At 53.1% G+C, this 23,871-nt stretch overlaps 1 protein-coding gene across 2 annotated transcripts in view; it reads right to left on the reverse strand.

Moving 5' to 3' along the window:
- Positions 1-15,580: 15,580 nt before the first annotated feature.
- The window catches only part of CSNK1E (casein kinase 1 epsilon), an 8,625-nt gene continuing 334 nt past the window's right edge, over positions 15,581-23,871 (reverse strand). The window contains exons 2-9 of one of the 2 annotated variants that reach the window (XM_075582308.1): positions 23,623-23,771; positions 22,781-23,009; positions 21,899-22,069; positions 19,763-19,911; positions 19,416-19,608; positions 17,607-17,746; positions 17,414-17,478; positions 15,581-16,909 (exon numbers count right to left, since the gene is read on the reverse strand). In XM_075582308.1, coding sequence (XP_075438423.1) covers positions 17,446-17,478; positions 17,607-17,746; positions 19,416-19,608; positions 19,763-19,911; positions 21,899-22,069; positions 22,781-23,009; positions 23,623-23,771 — 1,064 coding nt within the window. In that variant the 3' untranslated portion in view covers positions 15,581-16,909; positions 17,414-17,445. Of the gene's footprint in view, positions 16,994-17,413; positions 17,479-17,606; positions 17,747-19,415; positions 19,609-19,762; positions 19,912-21,898; positions 22,070-22,780; positions 23,010-23,622; positions 23,772-23,871 lie in introns of both variants that reach the window. The other variant, XM_075582307.1, reaches the window with a different exon arrangement.

Here is a 23,871-nt window from a genome sequence, read left to right on the forward strand (position 1 = left end):
AGCATAGCTGAAACCCTGTCTGTTCATCAGAAACGAGAGGTTCAGAATTTAGTGAAAAGAAACAAAGAAATCTTCTCTATACGGCCAGGTAGAACTAGCGTAATTGAACATGACCTAGTCTCTGAACCGGGGGTCCGAGTTAACCTTAAACCGTACCGAATCCCAGAGGCCAAAAGAAAGGCTATAAGTTTAGAGGTTAAAAAAATGCTAAAACTAGGTGTAATTGAGGAATCCCAAAGTGGGTGGAACAGCCCTATAGTCTTAGTCCCAAAGCCAGATGGTACAACAAGGTTTTGTAATGACTACCGGAAACTAAACGCGGTGTCAAAATTTGATACTTATCCTATGCCCAGGGTAGATGAACTTGTAGAGAGACTGGGCAAAGCCCGATATCTCACAACCCTAGACCTAACAAAAGGGTACTGGCAGGTTCCCCTCACAGAAAGGGCAAAAGAAAAGACAGCCTTCTCAACCCCAGACGGCCTCTTTCAGTATAAGGTGTTGCCTTTTGGCTTACATGGAGCTCCCGCCACATTCCAAAGAATGATGGATAAAATTTTAAAACCACATGCTCGGTATGCTGCCGCCTACCTGGATGATGTGGTAATCCATAGTGAAGATTGGCAATCCCACCTTCCAAAGGTCCAAGCTGTGCTTGACGCAGTCCGGTCTGCTGGACTAACTGCTAACCCCGCTAAATGCACTATTGGTCTGGAGGAGGCCAAGTATCTGGGATATTCTATTGGCAGAGGTTTACTCAAACCCCAAACACTCAAAGTGGAGGCGATACAAAATTGGCCAAGGCCAGTTACAAAAAAACAAGTAAGGACCTTTTTGGGGTTAATTGGGTACTATAGAAGGTTTATTCCCAATTTTGCAACTAAGGCAACCCCACTAACTGACCTCACAAAAGCAAGAGGACCGCTAATGGTAAAGTGGTCCCCCGAAACCGAACAGGCCTTTAGAAGCCTGAAAGAAGCTCTCTGTGCCCAACCAGTGTTGGTCACACCTGACTTCTCCAAAGAGTTCGTAGTCCAAACCGACGCATCTGAGGTAGGGCTGGGGGCGGTACTCTCCCAGGAGTCTCAAGGTGAGGAGCACCCCATCCTTTATTTAAGTAGGAAACTAAATCCCCAGGAGAAAAATTACTCCATAGTAGAGAAAGAGTGTCTCGCAATAAAGTGGGCTGTAGAGACGCTCAAATACTACCTGTTGGGGAGAAAATTCCGGTTGGTCACAGATCATGCACCCCTTACCTGGATGTGTCAAAACAGGGAAAAGAATGCTAGAGTGACCAGGTGGTTCCTAAGCCTACAACCCTTTAAATTTTCTGTGGAACACAGGTCAGGGCACAAACATGGCAATGCTGACGGGTTGTCAAGGATGCACTCCCTAATATCCATGGTCGCTCATCCCTCGAGGTCTGAGCTGGGGGGGAGGATATGTGACAGAAACCAGGGGATGGTAATAAATTCCGTATATAGGGCTCCCAGGATACTAGACAGTTTCTATCCTGTTTGGCCTGGGAGTGCAGCCTTATAATACATACACTCCATCCCACAGTTTGGCAAGCGCTGGAACTGAGGGATGAGAGATCCAGACCAGAGTTTGTCTGCTGCCTGATTTCTGTCACCTGTCATGCTAATTAGGAATCAGGTACGAAAGACTGATTTCCTGTTTGCTCTGGTCTCCCCACAAGAGCCAGGAGGCTGGAAGGCTGCTGAACTACAGAGGGGAGAAGCCTCTTCCCCAAACAGGTTCAATCTTTCTGTTCATTTGTGTAAGACTGCAAAAGTACCGTGTTTTGATGTTGGAAGTGGAAAAGCCACTTCCAACCCTGAGTCAGGGATATCTAAGTTAAGTTATCGCTCAGGTGAGCAGCTTTTGTTTTGATCTGTTTTCTGTTGTATGCACTGTGGCAGTCTCAGTGCCTGGGACTGAATAAACCAGGCATAGCCTGTTTAAAGGAACAGTACGTGACGCCTCATCATTTAACCTACCCTAAAAGACCGTGTTCTAAACAGTCCCGGACAAACGACGGAGCCCCGGAGTAAGCCGTTTGTCACAATATATATATATATATATATATATATATATATTTTAGCCATAGATTCATTTGTATATCAGTATTGCAGACCTGAAGAAGAGAGGATAACTCTCGAAAGATTGTCCTATGACATAAATTGTTAGTCCAATAAAAAAGGTATCACCGAATACTGAAGAACTAATTTATTCTGCACTATATATACTGTACACACATATACACACAATCACACACACCCCCAATACATATAAAAATTACCCCAACACCCCCAATACATATACAAATTACCCCAACACACCCAATACATATAAAAATTACCCCAACACCCCCAATACATATAAAAATTACCCCAACACCCCCAATACATATACAAATTACCCCAACACATAAAAATTACCCCAACACCCCCAATACATATAAAAATTACCCCAACACCCCCAATACATATACAAATTACCCCAACACACCCAATACATATAAACATTACCCAAACACCCCCAATACATATACAAATTACCCCAACACCCCCAATACATATAAAAATTACCCCAACACCCCCAATACATATAAAAATTACCCCAACACCCCCAATACATATATTTACCTTGGGGATGATGGTCAGACGGGTGGCTTGCGGGGGCGGGGGGAAGTGGGGTTTGGGGTGGCGTGCCGGTGATGCGCGGGGCCGATGCTGCGAGGGGAGGGCCGGTGTGCTGCGGGGGGAGGGGTGGTATGGCTGAACGGCCCGGTCCCTGCACGGGGGAGGTCAGTGCTGCGGGGCCTGTGCTGCGGGGGGAGGGCCGGTGTGCTGCGGGGGGAGGGCCGGTGTGCTGCGGGGGGAGGGGTGGTATGGCTGAACGGCCCGGTCCCTGCACGGGGGAGGTCAGTGCTGCGGGGCCTGTGCTGCGGGGGGAGGGCCGGTGTGCTGCGGGGAGGGAGGGCCGGTGTGCTGCAGGGAGGGAGGGGGGGGTGTGAGGCTGCAGTGCTGCTGGGACACATCTGTCTCCCGGTGCTCCTCCTCCAGCGTGCGCGCCGGGCCTCCCTCTCTCTTACTTCCGGCGCTGCCAGGGAGACCCGGCGCCGGGCCTCCCTCTCTCTTACTTCCGGCGCTGCCAGGAAGACCCCGCGCCGGGCCTCCCTCTCTCTTACTTCCGGCGCTGCCAGGAAGACCCCGCGCCGGGCCTCCCTCTCTCTTACTTCCGGCGCTGCCAGGGAGACCCCGCGCCGGGCCTCCCTCTCTCTTACTTCCGGCGCTGCCAGGGAGACCCCGCGCCGGGCCTCCCTCTCTCTTACTTCCGGCGCTGCCAGGGAGACCCGGCGCAGGGCCTCCCTCTCTCTTACTTCCGGCGCTGCCAGGAAGACCCCGCGCCGGGCCTCCCTCTCTCTTACTTCCGGCGCTGCCAGGGAGACCCGGCGCCGGGCTTCCCTCTCTCTTACTTCCGGCGCTGCCAGGAAGACCCCGCGCCGGGCCTCCCTCTCTCTTACTTCCGGCGCTGCCAGGGAGACCCCGCGCCGGGCCTCCCTCTCTCTTACTTCCGGCGCTGCCAGGGAGACCCGGCGCAGGGCCTCCCTCTCTCTTACTTCCGGCGCTGCCAGGAAGACCCCGCGCCGGGCCTCCCTCTCTCTTACTTCCGGCGCTGCCAGGGAGACCCCGCGCCGGGCCTCCCTCTCTCTTACTTCCGGGGCTGCCAGGGAGACCCCGCGCCGGGCCTCCCTCTCTCTTACTTCCGGCGCTGCCAGGGAGACCCGGCGCAGGGCCTCCCTCTCTCTTACTTCCGGCGCTGCCAGGGAGACCCGGCGTCGGGCCTCCCTCTCTCTTACTTCCGGCGCTGCCAGGAAGACCCCGCGCCGGGCCTCCCTCTCTCTTACTTCCGGCGCTGCCTGGAAGACCCCGCGCCGGGCCTCCCTCTCTCTTACTTCCGGCGCTGCCTGGAAGACCCCGCGCCGGGCCTCCCTCTCTCTTACTTCCGGCGCTGCCAGGAAGACCCCGCGCCGGGCCTCCCTCTCTCTTACTTCCGGCGCTGCCAGGAAGACCCCACGCCGGGCTTCCCTCTCTCTTACTTCCGGCGCTGCAAGGAAGACCCCGCGCCGGGCCTCCCTCTCTCTTACTTCCGGCGCTGCCAGGAAGACCCCGCGCCGGGGCCTCCCTCTCTCTTACTTCCGGCGCTGCCTGGAAGACCCCGCGCCGGGCCTCCCTCTCTCTTACTTCCGGCGCTGCCAGGGAGACCCGGCGCCGGGCTTCCCTCTCTCTTACTTCCGGCGCTGCCAGGAAGACCCCGCGCCGGGCCTCCCTCTCTCTTACTTCCGGCGCTGCCAGGAAGACCCCGCGCCGGGCCTCCCTCTCTCTTACTTCCGGCGCTGCCAGGGAGACCCCGCGCCGGGCCTCCCTCTCTCTTACTTCCGGCGCTGCCAGGAAGACCCCGCGCCGGGCCTCCCTCTCTTACTTCCGGCGCTGCCAGGGAGACCCCGAGCCGGGCCTCCCTCTCTCTTACTTCCGGCGCTGCCAGGGAGACCCCGCGCCGGGCCTCCCTCTCTCTTACTTCCGGCGCTGCCAGGGAGACCCCGCGCCGGGCCTCCCTCTCTCTTACTTCCGGCGCTGCCAGGGAGACCCGGCGCAGGGCCTCCCTCTCTCTTACTTCCGGCGCTGCCAGGAAGACCCCACGCCGGGCCTCCCTCTCTCTTACTTCCGGCGCTGCCAGGGAGACCCGGCGCCGGGCTTCCCTCTCTCTTACTTCCGGCGCTGCCAGGAAGACCCCGCGCCGGGCCTCCCTCTCTCTTACTTCCGGCGCTGCCAGGGAGACCCCGCGCCGGGCCTCCCTCTCTCTTACTTCCGGCGCTGCCAGGGAGACCCGGCGCAGGGCCTCCCTCTCTCTTACTTCCGGCGCTGCCAGGAAGACCCCGCGCCGGGCCTCCCTCTCTCTTACTTCCGGCGCTGCCAGGGAGACCCCGCGCCGGGCCTCCCTCTCTCTTACTTCCGGCGCTGCCAGGGAGACCCCGCGCCGGGCCTCCCTCTCTCTTACTTCCGGCGCTGCCAGGGAGACCCGGCGCAGGGCCTCCCTCTCTCTTACTTCCGGCGCTGCCAGGGAGACCCGGCGTCGGGCCTCCCTCTCTCTTACTTCCGGCGCTGCCAGGAAGACCCCGCGCCGGGCCTCCCTCTCTCTTACTTCCGGCGCTGCCTGGAAGACCCCGCGCCGGGCCTCCCTCTCTCTTACTTCCGGCGCTGCCTGGAAGACCCCGCGCCGGGCCTCCCTCTCTCTTACTTCCGGCGCTGCCAGGAAGACCCCGCGCCGGGCCTCCCTCTCTCTTACTTCCGGCGCTGCCAGGAAGACCCCACGCCGGGCTTCCCTCTCTCTTACTTCCGGCGCTGCAAGGAAGACCCCGCGCCGGGCCTCCCTCTCTCTTACTTCCGGCGCTGCCAGGAAGACCCCGCGCCGGGCCTCCCTCTCTCTTACTTCCGGCGCTGCCTGGAAGACCCCGCGCCGGGCCTCCCTCTCTCTTACTTCCGGCGCTGCCAGGGAGACCCGGCGCCGGGCTTCCCTCTCTCTTACTTCCGGCGCTGCCAGGAAGACCCCGCGCCGGGCCTCCCTCTCTCTTACTTCCGGCGCTGCCAGGAAGACCCCGCGCCGGGCCTCCCTCTCTCTTACTTCCGGCGCTGCCAGGGAGACCCCGCGCCGGGCCTCCCTCTCTCTTACTTCCGGCGCTGCCAGGGAGACCCCGCGCCGGGCCTCCCTCTCTCTTACTTCCGGCGCTGCCAGGAAGACCCCGCGCCGGGCCTCCCTCTCTTACTTCCGGCGCTGCCAGGGAGACCCCGCGCCGGGCCTCCCTCTCTCTTACTTCCGGCGCTGCCAGGGAGACCCGGCGCAGGGCCTCCCTCTCTCTTACTTCCGGCGCTGCCAGGGAGACCCCGCGCCGGGCCTCCCTCTCTCTTACTTCCGGCGCTGCCAGGGAGACCCGGCGCAGGGCCTCCCTCTCTCTTACTTCCGGCGCTGCCAGGAAGACCCCGCGCCGGGCTTCCCTCTCTCTTACTTCCGGCGCTGCCAGGAAGACCCCGCGCCGGGCCTCCCTCTCTCTTACTTCCGGCGCTGCCTGGAAGACCCCGCGCCGGGCCTCCCTCTCTCTTACTTCCGGCGCTGCCTGGAAGACCCCGCGCCGGGCCTCCCTCTCTCTTACTTCCGGCGCTGCCAGGGAGACCCCGCGCCGGGCCTCCCTCTCTCTTACTTCCGGCGCTGCCAGGGAGACCCGGCGCAGGGCCTCCCTCTCTCTTACTTCCGGCGCTGCCAGGAAGACCCCGCGCCGGGCTTCCCTCTCTCTTACTTCCGGCGCTGCCAGGAAGACCCCGCGCCGGGCCTCCCTCTCTCTTACTTCCGGCGCTGCCAGGAAGACCCCGCGCCGGGCCTCCCTCTCTCTTATTTCCGGCGCTGCCAGGAAGACCCCGCGCCGGGCCTCCCTCTCTCTTACTTCCGGCGCTGCCAGGGAGACCTGGCGCAGGGCCTCCCTCTCTCTTACTTCCGGCGCTGCCAGGGAGACCCGGCGCAGGGCCTCCCTCTCTCTTACTTCCGGCGCTGCCAGGAAGACCCCGCGCCGGGCTTCCCTCTCTCTTACTTCCGGCGCTGCCAAGAAGACCCCGCGCCGGGCCTCCCTCTCTCTTACTTCCGGCGCTGCCAGGAAGACCCCGCGCCGGGCCTCCCTCTCTCTTATTTCCGGCGCTGCCAGGAAGACCCCGCGCCGGGCCTCCCTCTCTCTTACTTCCGGCGCTGCCAGGGAGACCCCGCGCTGGGCTTCCCTCTCTCTTACTTCCGGCGCTGCCAGGGAGACCTGGCGCAGGGCCTCCCTCTCTCTTACTTCCGGCGCTGCCAGGGAGACCCGGCGCAGGGCCTCCCTCTCTCTTACTTCCGGCGCTGCCAGGAGGACCCCGCGCCGGGCTTCCCTCTCTCTTACTTCCGGCGCTGCCAAGAAGACCCCGCGCCGGGCCTCCCTCTCTCTTACTTCCGGCGCTGCCAGGAAGACCCCGCGCCGGGCCTCCCTCTCTCTTATTTCCGGCGCTGCCAGGAAGACCCCGCGCCGGGCCTCCCTCTCTCTTTCTTCCGGCGCTGCCAGAGAGACCCCGCGCCGGGCTTCCCTCTCTCTTACTTCCGGCGCTGCCAGGGAGACCCGGCGCAGGGCCTCCCTCTCTCTTACTTCCGGCGCTGCCAGGAAGACCCCGCGCCGGGCCTCCCTCTCTCTTACTTCCGGCGCTGCCAGGGAGACCCGGCGCCGGGCCTCCATCTCTCTTACTTCCGGCGCTGCCAGGGAGACCCCGCGCCGGGCCTCCCTCTCTCTTACTTCCGGCGCTGCCAGGGAGACCCGGCGCAGGGCCTCCCTCTCTCTTACTTCCGGCGCTGCCAGGAAGACCCCGCGCCGGGCCTCCCTCTCTCTTACTTCCGGCGCTGCCAGGAAGACCCCGCGCCGGGCCTCCCTCTCTCTTACTTCCGGCGCTGCCAGGAAGACCCGGCGCAGGGCCTCCCTCTCTCTTACTTCCGGCGCTGCCTGGGAGACCCCGCGCCGGGCCTCCCTCTCTCTTACTTCCGGCGCTGCCAGGAAGACCCCGCGCCGGGCCTCCCTCTCTCTTACTTCCGGCGCTGCCTGGGAGACCCGGCGCCGGACCTCCCTCTCTCTTACTTCCGGTGCTGCCAGGAAGACCCCGCGCCGGGCCTCCCTCTCTCTTACTTCCGGCGCTGCCAGGGAGACCCCGCGCCGGGCTTCCCTCTCTCTTACTTCCGGCGCTGCCAGGAAGACCCCGCGCCGGGCCTCCCTCTCTCTTACTTCCGGCGCTGCCAGGGAGACCCCACGCCGGGCTTCCCTCTCTCTTACTTCCGGCGCTGCCAGGAAGACCCCGCGCCGGGCCTCCCTCTCTCTTACTTCCGGCGCTGCCAGGAAGACCCCGCGCCGGGCCTCCCTCTCTCTTACTTCCGGCGCTGCCAGGAAGACCCGGCGCAGGGCCTCCCTCTCTCTTACTTCCGGCGCTGCCTGGGAGACCCCGCGCCGGGCCTCCCTCTCTCTTACTTCCGGCGCTGCCAGGAAGACCCCGCGCCGGGCCTCCCTCTCTCTTACTTCCGGCGCTGCCTGGGAGACCCGGCGCCGGACCTCCCTCTCTCTTACTTCCGGTGCTGCCAGGAAGACCCCGCGCCGGGCCTCCCTCTCTCTTACTTCCGGCGCTGCCAGGGAGACCCCGCGCCGGGCTTCCCTCTCTCTTACTTCCGGCGCTGCCAGGAAGACCCCGCGCCGGGCCTCCCTCTCTCTTACTTCCGGCGCTGCCAGGGAGACCCCACGCCGGGCTTCCCTCTCTCTTACTTCCGGCGCTGCCAGGAAGACCCCGCGCCGGGCCTCCCTCTCTCTTACTTCCGGCGCTGCCAGGAAGACCCGGCGCCGGGCCTCCCTCTCTCTTACTTCCGGCGCTGCCAGGAAGACCCGGCGCCGGGCCTCCCTCTCTCTTACTTCCGGCGCTGCCAGGAAGACCCCGCGCCGGGCTTCCCTCTCTCTTACTTCCGGCGCTGCCAGGAAGACCCCGCGCCGGGCCTCCCTCTCTCTTACTTCCGGCGCTGCCAGGGAGACCCCGCGCCGGGCCTCCCTCTCTCTTACTTCCGGCGCTGCCAGGGAGACCCCGCGCCGGGCCTCCATCTCTCTTACTTCCGGCGCTGCCAGGGAGACCCCGCGCCGGGCTTCCCTCTCTCTTACTTCCGGCGCTGCCAGGAAGACCCCGCGCCGGGCCTCCCTCTCTCTTACTTCCGGCGCTGCCAAGAAGACCCCGCGCCGGGCTTCCCTCTCTCTTACTTCCGGCGCTGCCAGGAAGACCCCGCGCCGGGCTTCCTTCTCTCTTTCTTCCGGCGCTGCCTGGAAGACCCCGCGCCGGGCCTCCCTCTCTCTTACTTCCGGCACTGCCAGGAAGGCCCCGTGCCGGGCTTCCCTCTCTCTTACTTCCGGCGCTGCCAGGAAGACCCCGCGCCGGGCCTCCCTCTCTCTTACTTCCGGCGCTGCCAGGAAGACCCCGCGCTGGGCTTCCTTCTCTCTTACTTCCGGCGCTGCCAGCGAGACCCGGCGCCGGGCCTCCCTCTCTCTTACTTCCGGCGCTGCCAGGGAGACCCCGCGCCGGGCCTCCCTCTCTCTTACTTCCGGCGCTGCCAGGAAGACCCCGCGCCGGGCCTCCCTCTCTCTTACTTCCGGCGCTGCCAGGGAGACCCGCGCCGGGCCTCCCTCTCTCTTACTTCCGGCGCTGCCAGGGAGACCCCGCGCCGGGCTTCCTTCTCTCTTACTTCCGGCGCTGCCAGGGAGACCCCGCGCCGGGCTTCCTTCTCTCTTACTTCCGGCGCTGCCAGGGAGACCCCGCGCCGGGCTTCCCTCTCTCTTACTTCCGGCGCTGCCAGGAAGACCCGGCGCCGGGCCTCCCTCTCTCTTACTTCCGGCGCTGCCAGGAAGACCCGCGCCGGGCTTCCCTCTCTCTTACTTCCGGCGCTGCCAGGAAGATCCCGCGCCAGGCTTCCTTCTCTCTTACTTCCGGCGCTGCCAGGAAGACCCCGCGCCGGGCTTCCCGCTCTCTTACTTCCGGCGCTGCCAGGAAGACCCCGCGCCGGGCTTCCCTCTCTCTTACTTCCGGCGCTGCCAGGAAGACCCCGCGCCGGGCTTCCTTCTCTCTTACTTCCGGCGCTGCCAGGAAGACCCCGCGCCGGGCTTCCCTCTCTCTTACTTCCGGCGCTGCCAGGAAGACCCCGCGCCGGGCTTCCCTCTCTTTTACTTCCGGCGCTGCCAGGAAGACCCGCGCCGGGCCTCCCTCTCTCTTACTTCCGGCGCTGCCAGGAAGACCCCGCGCCGTGCTTCCTTCTCTCTTACTTCCGGCGCTGCCAGGAAGACCCCGCGCCGTGCTTCCTTCTCTCTTACTTCCGGCGCTGCCTGGAAGACCCTGCGCCGGGCCTCCCTCTCTCTTACTTCCGGCGCTGCCAGGAAGACCCCGCGCCGGGCCTCCCTCTCTCTTACTTCCGGCACTGCCAGGAAGACCCCGCGCCGGCTTCAGAGGTTTTTTTTTTTTTTTTTTTAATTAACTAGTAGCCCTTGTTTCCCGCTGCTGATCGCAGCGCCCCTCTAGCCAAGCCGCGGCGCACCAGGGCACCGCGGCGCACACTTTGGGAAACACTGTGATATACAAAGGATTCAATGGCTAAAGCAGTGTAGAGAGAGGAAATAAAAATAAAAACCAACAGATATTTACTGTAGATAAGGTAGGGTGTTAAGTGTTTGAAGCCAGGGGACAGTGTCAAAGAAAGGTGGGGAGGGAAAGGGATACTGGGGGGGAGAGAGAAAGTGTGGATAAGAATTGAGGCAAGCAGGATAATTACAAGCAATTTTGATAGGGTGTGAGAAAACCCATGTCCGCATTAAGTCCTTTGGTTTTGGTGTCAAAGAGTCTTATCATTCTGAGTTCAAATGTTTTCCGTTCTTGGTGCATTTAAACATTCCATTGAGGATTTTGATTTTTAGATCATTTATGGAATGATCTGGCTGTGAGAAGTGATGTCCCACTGGTGAGCAGTATCTTCCTTCTTCGTGATGGAGTATAGAGTGTCTGTGCATATTCATTCTGCCTTGTAGTTTTTGGCTGGTTTCCCCAATGTAGCAACCTTGGTCACATTTGTTGCACTGAATCATATACACTATATTTCTGGATGTGCAGCTGTATGAGCCTTTAACATTGAATGTTCTATGGTTGTGACTGGCTGTGGGATCTTGGCAAATGTGTTTGCAGAGTGTATTGTTGCACGGTTTTGTGCCATTATCAGTGTCTTTAAAATCGTTGTGAAGTTTTCTGCGGACTAATTTCTGTTTGAGGTGGTTGCCGGAATGCAAGAATGGGAGGTTTGGGAAAGATTTCTTTTAATGTCGCATCCTCTGTCAGCATGGGTTGCAGATCTTTGATTATTTTTCATATACCCTCTAGGGTGGGGTTGTATGTGGCCACTAGTGGTATGCGTGTGGTCGGTTCTTTCTGTCTGTATTGTAGCAGGTGTTCTCGTGGGGCTTTTATTGCAGATGTAATAGTTTTGGCAATGGTCTTAGGTTTGTATCCCTTCTGTCTGAACGATTCGGTCAGGGTTGTGCGAAGCCTGTTTCTGTCTTCAGTGTCAGAGCATATGCGGTGGTATCTTATAGCCTGGCTGTGTATGATACCTTGTTTTGTATGAATGGGATGGAAGCTGGAGTTGTGGCGGTAACTGCATCTGTCTGTTGGTTTCTTGTATACAGATGTGTGTAGTTTGCCATCTTTCAATGTTACTGTAGTATCTAGAAAGTTTATTAGGTTTGCCGAATAATCCACTTTGAGTTTAATTGATGGATGGAATGAGTTCAGGGACTCGTGGAATTGTTTTAGGTTTTCTTCACCCTCTGTCCATATTATATATATATATATATATATATATATATATATATATATATATATATGACACACACACACATACATACATACATACATACATATACACGATAAAGGCCCGGGAGGTCTGAAACGCCACTCCCTTTTTTCCTGTATTGACCCTTTTATGCTTGCTTGATGCATTAAACCCAATTTATATTCTACACAATGCTACAGTATTTTTTGATTTTTGTACTATCTATTTCCACGGCTGGACAGTGATCCCAGCTGCTCTGCATGCACCCTATCTGCAAAGATAAGTAACTTATTTTTTGTGATGTCTGTTGGTGTGTCCTGGACTCCTGACGAAGCTTACAGATAGCGAAACGCATAGTGAACCTCCTGAGAATCCACACTCGGACCCGGTTTCAGCTGAATAACGCAAGTGACGCCGTGGAGCCCAGGGAGACACCAGCAGGGCTGAGACACCGCTCGGAACAGCGGAGAGCTGCAGAAAGGACTTCCCCAGCACATCATCGAGCCCCAGAGACGCCGGCAGGGCGCAGGGCTGTGACGCCCCCTCAGGACCATCGGCGATACCACAGGTGGCGGGGAGAGAATTCATGTCATCAAGCACCATACAATGTGTTAAATGTGCGTGCGATTCTTATACCGTTTATTTTATATAAAGTACATACCTTTTTTGATCTGCGCAATGGTTCCTCTCTTTTCACTGAGGAACCAGCAACTCAATACCAACAAATATAAGGAACAGATTGCCAGTTTCGGATGTACCCTAATAAACCTACCACATTGTGAGTAGGCAGCACATGGGAGCCAAGTTCTCCTAATTCAATATTTGATTATATCTACACTTGGATTTGTTTTCTTTTGTTGTATTTCCCCCATGCTCCCCCTGGATTTTGAAGAAAAGTTGCATCCTTTTGGGACCTTCGAAGACAGTCCCTACCAGAGGGTGAAAGCAGGGAGTAACAACCCGATTGTTTTTATTTCACTAATCGTGTACAGTAGGGCCCCGCTCATACGGCGGGTTCCGTTCCAGGCCGCCGCAAAGCGGAAATCACCGTAAAGCGGGGCCCTGCTGTACTGTATTGTACCATTGAAAACAGAGATGCAGAGCTGCAAACCGACTGTTTCGCTGACAAATGGCATCTGACAAGGAGTTGCACACGCACTAAAACTGTTGTTTAGTGACAGCCGGATACTCGGCTGCTGAGCGCGTCATGCCGAAAATCGCAGGAAAAATGGAACAAGCACCGAACCTAATGAATATGGGTATACATTGGGAAGTGATGTATGAGCGGAAGGCCGTGAAGCGGGGCCCTACTGCATTATATAAAGTCACAAATACTTGTCACTTGATTCACTACACCAGGGGTCTCCAAACCTGTCCTCAAGAGCCACACACAGGCCAGCTTTTATGGATATCCCTGTTTCAGCACAGGTGGCTCAATCAGTGCTTGACTGGGCCACCTGTGCTGAAACAGGGATATCCATAAAGTGTGCAGCTCTTTAGGACAGGTTTGGAGACCCCTGCGACTACAGCCATCACGTTGGCTGTATAGGGAGCGCCTAAAATCTTTTCACCATAGTGTGCATATATAATTATATAGCATCACCCGGGGGCGCTTAGTGTCTCAAGGAGAACCAGTACAACATACATACTGTACAGCTGTTGCACTTGCTTATGCAGAATATTGCGTTATAACACAAAATATCACAGATCTGCCATGCAAATTAAAGGCAGTAATAAGGTGAGCCCTTTGCGTTACCGCACATGTGGGTGTAATAACGCTCTACACCTATGTGTCCCAGCATAAGAAAATCACTCAGGGAATATAAACCTTCTGTACGATAGACGCCCCTATGGCAAGCGTTCCATAATGTAACCCCGCTGACAGGATTAAGCAAGGTCTGAAAGCATTTCAAATGAGCTGGAAAAACAAACAGACATCATATCCCAGCATCTCCAATACATATGGATTTAGTGAGGTGACATATTCTCAAGAGCAGGAACGGTTAAGTGATTTAGGGTTATGGATTTATAGGTTGGTTTGTGCCAAAACCAGCTGCCATTATTATATCAAAGTTTTTTTTTTTTTTTTTTTTTAAATTATCAAGCCCTGAAAACGCAGCCGACCTGTATGAGAAAGGGGTGGGAGAGATTAGTCTACATTTAAATCCATGTTTCAGTATATGTAGTGTAAAATAGAGATAGGAAAATAAACCTAACATCTATAGATCTGTTTATTGTTCCGGAAATGTTATAAAGGGAGGGGCGAGACTGCGTTTCTAACAGAAGTACAAATACAGATCGACATCAACATTCGCAGTGCCAAAGGTCCTTTGCCATTTTGGTACAGCAAGGGTTAATGGCTGTGCCTGTGTGCTCCATGTCCCAGAGACGTGAGGTTATTTACTAGTGATTACTGCGGGTCAGATGTTGGTATCAGAGCATTGATTCAGCTTTCTCTAAATATACCTGCTCCCTTCCCACATTTGAGGGGCCCTACCCAGAAAACCCCAACCGATCACGATACATGTGGTTTTAATGCAGCAATCGTTTTAGCCGAGATATTAGGTTAGTATTCCTGGTTTCAGAACCACTGGAGGATCAAGCATGTTAAGGATCCCCGCACCCACCAAAAGGGGTGCAGAGAGGGTAGTGCTGCAGTGCTACTTATTCAACCATATTGGAAGAAGTGCCAGAGCACGGCACTCTGCTATCATAAGCACCCTGCCCACAGGACATATCAGTCAGACTTTAGCACCGACAGAAGAACCATTCATTTCCCACCTGCTCCCGTTGGACAGAGCACAGGTGATAACAGCCCTTTGTACTTCCCATATTGTCTGCTAAAGTCACCCAAGCAGCTGTGTTAGCGACTGGCTCTGTCAATAACTGTGTCATGAGAGGAAAATTATATTATATCTATATATCAAACTTTTGGGGGAATACATCAACCTATTCGCAAAAATGCAGAATGTTTTTCCCTTGTAATTTAGAAATAAGCATTTAGCATCCCGATGTTTACAGAAGCTGTTTTAAAATGGTTACGCATGCAAGTTTGCAGGCAGGTGCTTTTTGCATGAAAATAGCGCTGTATGATCTCCGTTATGCACCAATAGGCGATTCCCATGTTTGCAGCACCTTTCATTTAAAACTTTTTTCGCCTCCTTTGAGCATACAAAAAAGATTATTTATCACATCTGCAAAACTGGGGATATGTGTATGCGAAAAATAAACAGTTCTAGTTTATCTAGCTGGTTTTTGCTTTCAACTAAATATATTTCTTTGGTACAACAAAAACCAGCGCCTGATTAATCGGCTTTGCAGCCAGATGAATAAACATTACTGATGTTGGCTATAGTTCAGTGTGGGCAACTCCAGTCCTCAAAGGCCACCAACAGGCCAGGTTTTCATGATATCCCTGCTTTAGCACAGGTGGCTCAGTCTTCGACTTCCCGAAAACCTGGCCTGTTGGTGGCCCTTGAGGACCGGAGTTGCACACCCCAGCTGTAGGTCCTACAGGATCCATATTGGGTATGAGAACATGGGCCCTTCTGCTATAGCATGCAATATCGCACAGAAAAGCCCTATTGCAGTTTATAGAATAAGAGCCACATAATGTTTGTAACGATAAAGATTGAATGTCATACAGTTTGTTTTTGCAGTATATGCGCAGTAAATAAAACCCTTGTCTAAGGTCGCATGTACAGTGCCCGCGACAGGCGACGTCGCCCATGCATTGCTGCCGCCTCGTGCACTTATAGTGAGCGCAACTGCGACAATGTGACAGAGCGTCGCAAATTTTGGTAGCTGGCAAATTTGATTTTTCAAGGGCTGTCACTTCATGCGACAGCCCCATAACCAATCAAATGCCAGTATGCCTGTGATACGAAAATATAACGTTCGCTAGCAGCAACTGGCGACGTCACCCGTCCCGTCGCAGGCACTATACGTGCGGCCTCAGACAAGTCTGCAGCCCTGCCTTTCCCCATTATCTCTTAAACAGTGCTTCCACTACAGCTAGGTATTCTGGGTAATAACATGCAAATGAGCAGTGTCACATGACTTTTTATCCATTTTAAGTAACAAATATGCCAACCCAACACAAAAATAAGTAAAAACACACTTTTTTTTTAACCACTTTATCATTTTCTACTTTATTACCTCAAATTAACAAACACATTAAAGCTGAAAAAATTCTATATTTACACAGGAAGTACAAAAAATCCCCCCCAAAAGTTGCGTATTTTTCCCCCCAAAATGGAATAATATTTTTTTGCAGTTTTTTTTTAAAATGATAAAGTAATAAAAGTTACCACAAAAAAAAAAAAAAAAAAATGAATATATCTTGTAAATAAATTAGGAAACCATAAGTTTGTTAAATATTGAAAGTTTGGAGGGTGTGAGAACTAGTCACATGGCGCCATCTAGTGGGGCAGGAGGGGTATTGTCCAGGACATGGAGGGCCACAGGAAGCCTCCACGTTCAGAACCACCCCATGGCCCTCCCGATTTCTTGATATTTTATACAATCCTCGTTAAAAACGTCTCAGGCACCTTCACAGTCTTCATTAAGTAACTTCAGAAAGCAGCCATTCAATCTCAGTCTCTTGTCATTGCAGAAGGACAGGTGAGGGGGGGGGGGGGGGAGGAGGGGAAGGAGAAGCAAAGATGTGCACTTTAATGTTATTTAAACCACAAACCACTAGCAGCCACAGTAGGAGATATCCAACAATAAACCTACTACTAAAATACATGAGGACCCACTACTAAAAACTGCCAAACAGCCAGGGCCACCAGCGGCTTAGGCAAGCCACGCCCCTTCCACAGAAGTCCCTCCTTCTGTGGGGCCCCGGGACGCAAGCAGGCGCTAAAAAGCGCAGGCCCCAATGTGGATCAGTTTGGAAAGAAGGGAAACACCCAAGGTCTTTTTCTCCGGCCCTGGCATCTTGGTATGGCAGAGACTCCCCCCCCCCCCCCCCCTCCACAACAAAACTGCATGCAATCTCCGTTGTTAACATGGAGGAGTGGGGGGTTGGGGTGGGCAAGAGGCCACGCCGGCTTCCACACCTCAAGAGGGAGCTGACCACCACTGAGCCAGCGAAGGGCAGACCTGCCAACGACTCTCCGCTCCCCAAAACAGACTTCCCACCCTTTCTATCTCCGAGAATACAAAATGTACAGCTACAAAGCTTGTGTGTTTGAGGAAAGTGAATTAAAAAGGTGTTTGGGATTTTTTTTGTGGGGGGGAGGGGGGGGGAACGCTAAAAAAAGAAAAATATATACAGTATATATCTATATGTAATGTTCAGTTTGGAGAAAGCAGGAAGAAGATCCGCTGTCCTGGACTGCCAGTATGTTATTTGGGAGGGGAGCTGGTATCTTTCAAGCTGCCCCCTCCCCGACGCCTCCGTTCTTCCTCGCTGCGCCAGAACCAGCGTCTTGGTGTGGTGGCTCTTCATTGGCAGGAAAAAAAATTAAAAAAAAAAATTTAACTTTTTTTGTTGTCTTTTAAAAGAAAATGAAATACAGTGAAGACACTGGGGAAAGAAGAGAGGAAAAAAAGATTGTGTTAAGATGCACCAGAAAGCAGTATACTGGTTATTGCAGTGATGGCAGCAAACACATACTTATCACTGGGCCACCCAGCTATATATAGTTGCACCCTGTAACTTATAAATAAGAGGTACAGAGGTACAATCATACATAAATATTTTGATTGGGAATTCCTGTCCCTAAGATCTTACACTTTGGTCTCATGCTCCTCTCTCTCTCTAGTGTAAGAGAATGCCACTGTTTTTGCAGTAGAAGCACAAAGAATTGAAAAATGATTAACACTTATGTCGTCCACATCGATATGAAACTGTACAAACCATCAGGTCAACTACCAGATCCAATAGGATTTGCTGATGGGCTGGTGTCTGCGACTTAAAAAGCCGATGTCTGGTACAGAAACTCACCTAAGCAAACATTGGTCCAAGTGGCAGCCCTTTCACTTCCCAAGGTGGTCAAACGGTATGCTGGCCTGCAAAGGAAGAGCAGAGAAGAGTCAAGGTGCTGACCAGCAGCCTGGCTCAGGATTCATCACAGCCCTAACTGACCAGCATCATCTCTGGCAAGAACTCCGGTTGCAAGAAACAACTAGTGTCTCACCTGTGATGCTGAAATTCGTGACACTTCTTGTCGTCCCGTGAGATCAGAGGAAGAGACATTTGCCGGGGCTCCCCGATGTAACCTCATGCTCACCTTCCGTTCCCTGTCCACCCGTGAGATTGCCCTGGGAGATGTGTTTCCTGGAGCATGAAGAAGATACTATTGAAACAAATGAACAACAAATTCTTCTGCTATGTCAAGGAATTACTAGTTCTTATTACAATAGAGGAAGGAGCATTCCCTGCATCTTTCTCCCGAAAGAAAAAAATGTTTATAAACTACGTACATCGGAGCTTTAGTTAGTCTACATCAGGGGCGGCCAACTCCAGTCCTCAAGGGCCACCAGCAGGCCAAGTATTAGGGATAGCCCCGCAGGGCCGCCGACAGGGAGGGTCAGCCGGGACTACTGTCCCGGGCCCAGCCTGACAAGGGCTGCCCTGCTTGCAAAACTGGTCCTCCCCTTTTCCTGGGCCCCTTGCATCTATCCATCCCATCCTGCAGGACGGAAGGGCCCTCCCCTTTCCTCTTGCAGGACTGAAGGGCACTCCACTTTGCTCGGTACCACCCATCCATCCCTCCCTTCCCCAGCCCCTTTGGCTGGCCTCTGCCTGCAGGGCCCTTCTCTGCATCTGCCATGCTGCTCCAGCAGGCCCATCCAAGAGCCCAAGACACATTCCCCCATAATACCACCCCCCCAGGCCTATCCCCCAAAGTGTGTCTTATTGTGTGTGCGTGCCCCAGTGTCATTGCGTGTGCGTTTGTACATGCGTCCCTCAGTGTCATTGCGTGTGCGTGCCTGTGTCTTTGCGTGTGTGTGCAAGCGTGCCTGCCTCCGCATCATTGCGTGTGCGCGTCTGTTATGGTTTGTGTGTTATTGTGCGTGCGCGTCTGTATATGGAGAGGAGGGCTTGTATTTGGGGAAGGGGCGTGTGTGTATTTGGGGAGAGGGCTTGTGTGTGTGCGCGACTTTGTGAGGGGGGTTGAGTAGGGGAAAAAATACATGGGGGGAGGGACAGGGTGACGGGGAGTGCAAATCGGAGGTGGGGGGGTTGAGTGTAAGGAAGTGTGTTTCTATTGGTAGCCATGAAGATCAGGATGTGGGTACAGCGTACTTCTAACAGCGGCAATATTCAGGAGACAGACTGACACTGGACTTCAACATTTCCATTTTCCTGACCACCTGCCCGGAAGTGGCTGATTAATACTGCAGATTTATTTCCCGCCACTACCGTTCTGTATAATATTTACACATGAAACACTTTGTACTGGTTTACTTGCGCAAACTGCCAAGTAACCCTGTTGTGCACTCAGGGAGCAGCTCCAACACAACCTTACGTCACGTTAAGGCCCGTAATATAGTGGGGGCACACCGTGCGTGGCAGTTACAGTTGGCTGTGGTTAGCCAGCAATTGTATGCTAGGGCCACGTGCACGGCAGTGAGCGTGGAGCCAGGCGATAGCGGGGAAGACTCAAAAAAGTAAGTATTCACGCCACTACCACTGTGTGTGTGTGTGTGTGTGTGTGTGTGTGTGTGTGTGTGTACAATGTTACTAAATAATTTATTCTTATTTTACTCAACATGTTTTTTTATTTAAAATATATATAATAAATTAATAACAATCTACATATAAATAAATATACACACACGTCACTCCCGGCAGCATGCACTGTATACACAAAAAGTGTGCGTCACATGCACTTGCACCTACTATAGAACAAGCCTGAGACTGCGAGGAGCAATATTACATTCCCCTTACACCTCCCACAGACCACCGCTCCCCCTGGAAGCCCTGCGAGCCTTCCACTTACCACTCTGCTGGATGCGCGAAGCTGGTGTGGAAGCCACTGGTTCTGCACCGTTTCTCAGGCGATTGGGGGCAGCACCGGCAGGGGGTCCCGGGGGCAGTACCCGAGTGGCAGAACCCCTCAGCTGCCCCATTCTCTCCTCCCGGTCATGTTCTCGACGCTCTCTGTCAAGTTCCTCTGGGTTTCGAGCTGCCCCCTAAAAAAATAAAACGCAAATTAGATCAAGTTACGCACCTCCTGCTTTTTTAGCTTGTCCAAACCCTTAGATCTCAACAGAATCTGCATCACTTGTCCCCAAGATGCAACCACTGCTAGGGGCTTTCATTCTTGTTCTCCAGGGGGACACTTACAAATTTAAGCATGTTCCAATCAAAGACGTAGTCGTAGGAGAAGCCCTGCCGGTGGAAGAGGTTGCGGAAGAGCTGTCTCAGGTACGAATAGTCCGGCTTGTCATCAAACCGCAGAGATCGACAGAAGTTGAGATATGTTGAGAACTCCGCTGAAAGAGGAACGGAGAATTGAGTAACTTGTGAAAAGCTGGGACCATTCTATTAATTACCCTACACAGGAGAATTATAAGGAATTCCCACCAAAGTTGAATTTTATTAGGTCCTCTATTTTAAAGTTGGCATTGAACGTATGGTTGGTGGAAGGGATATGCGCATTTTCACGTGGGGAAATAAGATACAAATAATGACAAGTGGGCAAAGGGGAAATAAGAGAAATTGGAAGTGCAGTGGGGGTTGTAACCACCAGATATTGACAGACCGCCCAGCCCAAATTCAATGGTCAAGTTAGTATATAGAGTACAGAGGTGCAATGAGGGAGAATCAATAGCAACAAAAACAGTGTGAATAAGGTATTCCCACCAGGTCCCTCAAAAATGCACTCAGTGTATAACATTAATCAATTATTTACATATTATACTGGGTATCCATTTATGCAGAGATATACCTGTGATCACCTCCAGCAATATATATTGTGAAACCTTCTAATTGTGATGTATACATAAAACCACCTTGTATTCACAGATATACAAGGAACTGCTGTTCCAATACACCACTGATGCTTGTAGCAAAGGATCTGATAAGAAAAACAACTGGGGCTCTGCCTCAAAGTAAAATAGGATGTGTGTGGGGTATACCCTCTGCTCAAATAGGATGTGTGTGGGGTATACCCTCTGCTCAAATAGGATGTGTGTGGGGTATACCCTCTGCTCAAATAGCATGTGTGTGGGGTATACCCTCTGCTCAAATAGCATGTTGCTGTGTGAACGTGATAAAAGGATCTGTAACTCATTATCTTGGGATACACCCATCCCCTATACAAAGTACATTACCACATGTATCTCTCTCTCTCTGGAGTAACACGTGATCCGGTTACCAGCCATTGTGCCAATATATACCTATATATGGTCAAATACGCAGCCGTCTCACTTGTGGGGATTTTGAAACACTATTTCCCTGTACAGGCAGTCCTCGTTTTACAACGCTTCGTTTTACAACGAATGGCTTATCCAACGCTATGCAATGCATACCCATGTTCATTTTTACAACGCCAACATGGCTTATCCAACGCTCTTACGACGCTTTGCAAAGTTATTTATGTGTATATAATATATATATTATATAATATTGTATTATATTATACTATATAATATATTATATTTTTAATTTATATTATATATTATGTTATATATTATATATATAATACAGTTTATACACTATATAATGTATGTGTGTGCTGCATATCTTATTGCCTGCGTAAAATATTTGGTGTATTTTAGTGTTAAAAATGCCTTCAGGAACGGAACCTTTCATTTAAACAGTGTTCCTATGGGAAAACGTGTTTCACTTTACAACGTTTCGCTATCCAACGCCATTTTGAGTAACGCATTGTGTCGGATAACCGAGGACTGCCTCTATATACATATCACTTTCGCCGATGTTTTTTGTGATAATTTAATAAAATGTTATTGTTTTCATTGTTACTGTTAACAGTGGGGTACAGCACATGTCATTTTCTGATCTGTACTCTAAGGGCCAAACATTAAACACTGATATTGTAGGGACATTGATGTCCCTAGACTCACCAAGTCTTATATAAATGATTGATTACTGTTATACAGCGGGTCCATTTTTGAGGGACTTGGTGTGAATACCTTATTCATTTTTTCTTGTTAGTGCAGTGGGGGAGCCTTATGTTGGAGGCTTTAAGCCTGACTTTGCCAAGATGGGCAATGTGTGGCAAGCTCTAAGGAAGCCAAGTGGGGTCAGCATTTAGTTGGCACTGCTCTCAAACGCAATGAGCTGCAACGAGGTGCAGATGTAGCCAGACTGTCCGCGGTGCTGGGGACGCCGCAATCGCACTGTGGGGGTCCATGCTTCTCAATGGGACCCCCTACAGCGATAATCCTTTATTGCCGCGCTCACGTTACCGTCTCCCCCTCCCAATGACACGGCCCAGGATCCCAGGCAGGCACTTACAGGGGTAGCCTTTGCAGAGAACCTCAATGGGCGTAGACATTTTCTTCTCGCTGATGCGTTCGTACTTCTGCCGCTTGGTTGCCGCCTTCAGCCCCTGCCAGGGCAGCGAGCCCAGATTAAAGTACATGAGCACGTAGCCCAGGCTCTCCAAGTCATCGCGGCGGCTTTGCTCTGCATAGGGAAAAAACAAAAAGCATGAAATGCAGCCAACTGCTGCAACGTCCGGAGTCCAAGGCAGCCTCCATTACTATGGTATAGTGCAGGGGAGGCCAACTCCAGTCCCCACGGGCCACCAATAGGTCAGGTTTTCAGGATATCCCTGCTTCAGTACAGGTGATGAAGTCAAAGACAGCCACCTGTGCTGAAACAGATATGCTGAAAACCTGACTTGCTGGTCGCCCTTAAGGACGGGAGTGGGCCGCCCCTGCCCGAATACCATCACACATGAATGCTCTTGGGAGTATTAGCCTTGCAGAAATATTGCTGTGCGAGACCCCTTTTATTTAATCATCCTCATTGCCAACTAGCCTCACGAGGTATGAGGTGTTCCCAAAGGGTCACACTTTGCAAACGATAGAGGGCAGCGTGTAGATGTTCAGGTGGATTTTTAAAAAATAAATATGCCCCATATGAAAGGCGGCGAGTCAAGTGCGCAGTCACTAATTATCCATCTCAACTGCCGCACATTCATGTTCAGGGGCAGGTGCAACCACAGCGCCAAGCGGCGGCTTTCCAACCAGTTACAGTTCAGCTCTTTAAACCACAACAAAATATGACCAATATTTACATACCGTAAAGAGATAAAACATTAGTTTGACCCCTAACCAAAACAGCCAGAGGAGGTAATTTCCCCCCACCCCCCAACATGTACATCTGACCCACCGATCCCCAGATGGGTGTTGATAGAGGCGTATCTGGCAGTGCCAGTCAGGTTCTTGTTTTCTCGGTACGGGATATGCTGGTGCGTCCGAGCATCGCGGTACTTCTTGGCAAGCCCGAAGTCGATAATGTAGACCAAGTTGCCCTTCTTCCCCAGACCCATGAGGAAGTTGTCGGGTTTTACGTCCCGGTGTATGAAGTTCTTGGAATGAATATACTCAATGCGACTGATCTATCGTGCAGAAGAAAACAAATAATGGGATTCACATGGCTTCTTATTATTAAGGTTACACACACTGACACCCAGTAGGTTTACGGACCACGAACAATCTTACCCAACGACTGTCCATTGGATCCCTGTTCTCTTCTGCAGCACTGAACATACAAAGGTGCACAATGTTGACCAATCTGCACACGCAGCTAGTGACTTGCCTGTACTGGAGCCGCACAGCAAACATGAAACTGTCCCCACCCTGCCCCAAGATGCTTTTATTCATCATGGGTCAGGATTCGCATTGGGTTTTTTCTTGTTGCGTCGGCAGGTGTGGTCACACCCAGAGGCACCCTTGTGCTCATAATGTATAAAGTATTATACGTTGTTGGGTAAGCTTGCCAAAACTATGGCTGCGGGTTTAACCCACACTGTATACACTAAAGCTGCAGTTCTACAAACGCCACTTGCAAAATTCTCTTTTGGGACATTTACGATAGGCATCAACGGTCAGCACGGCACCTTTGCTGGTTGTACGGCAATCATTTAATCACAAACAGGTGTTGCTCACATGGCCCCCCCACGCCACTCATCAATTCCTTGCTGGCAGTGATGGAGTATGGGTCGCACTCACCATCTGATCTGCCAGGAGCAGGACAGTCTTCAGGCTGAACTTGCGGGAGCAGAAATTGAAGAGGTCCTCAAGGCTGGGGCCAAGCAGCTCCATCACCATCACATTGTAATCGCCCTCTGCCCCACACCACTTGATGGAGGGAATCCCCACTGCCGGACACAGGAAACAGAGGGAAAGTGTAAGTGGGGACAGCATGCAACACCAGATGCCACTGATCGACTTTTCTTTAGGCGTTATGAAGGCCAGGGA

The sequence above is a fragment of the Ascaphus truei genome, unplaced genomic scaffold (assembly GCF_040206685.1).
Source record: "Ascaphus truei isolate aAscTru1 unplaced genomic scaffold, aAscTru1.hap1 HAP1_SCAFFOLD_2190, whole genome shotgun sequence".
NCBI lineage: Eukaryota > Metazoa > Chordata > Amphibia > Anura > Ascaphidae > Ascaphus > Ascaphus truei.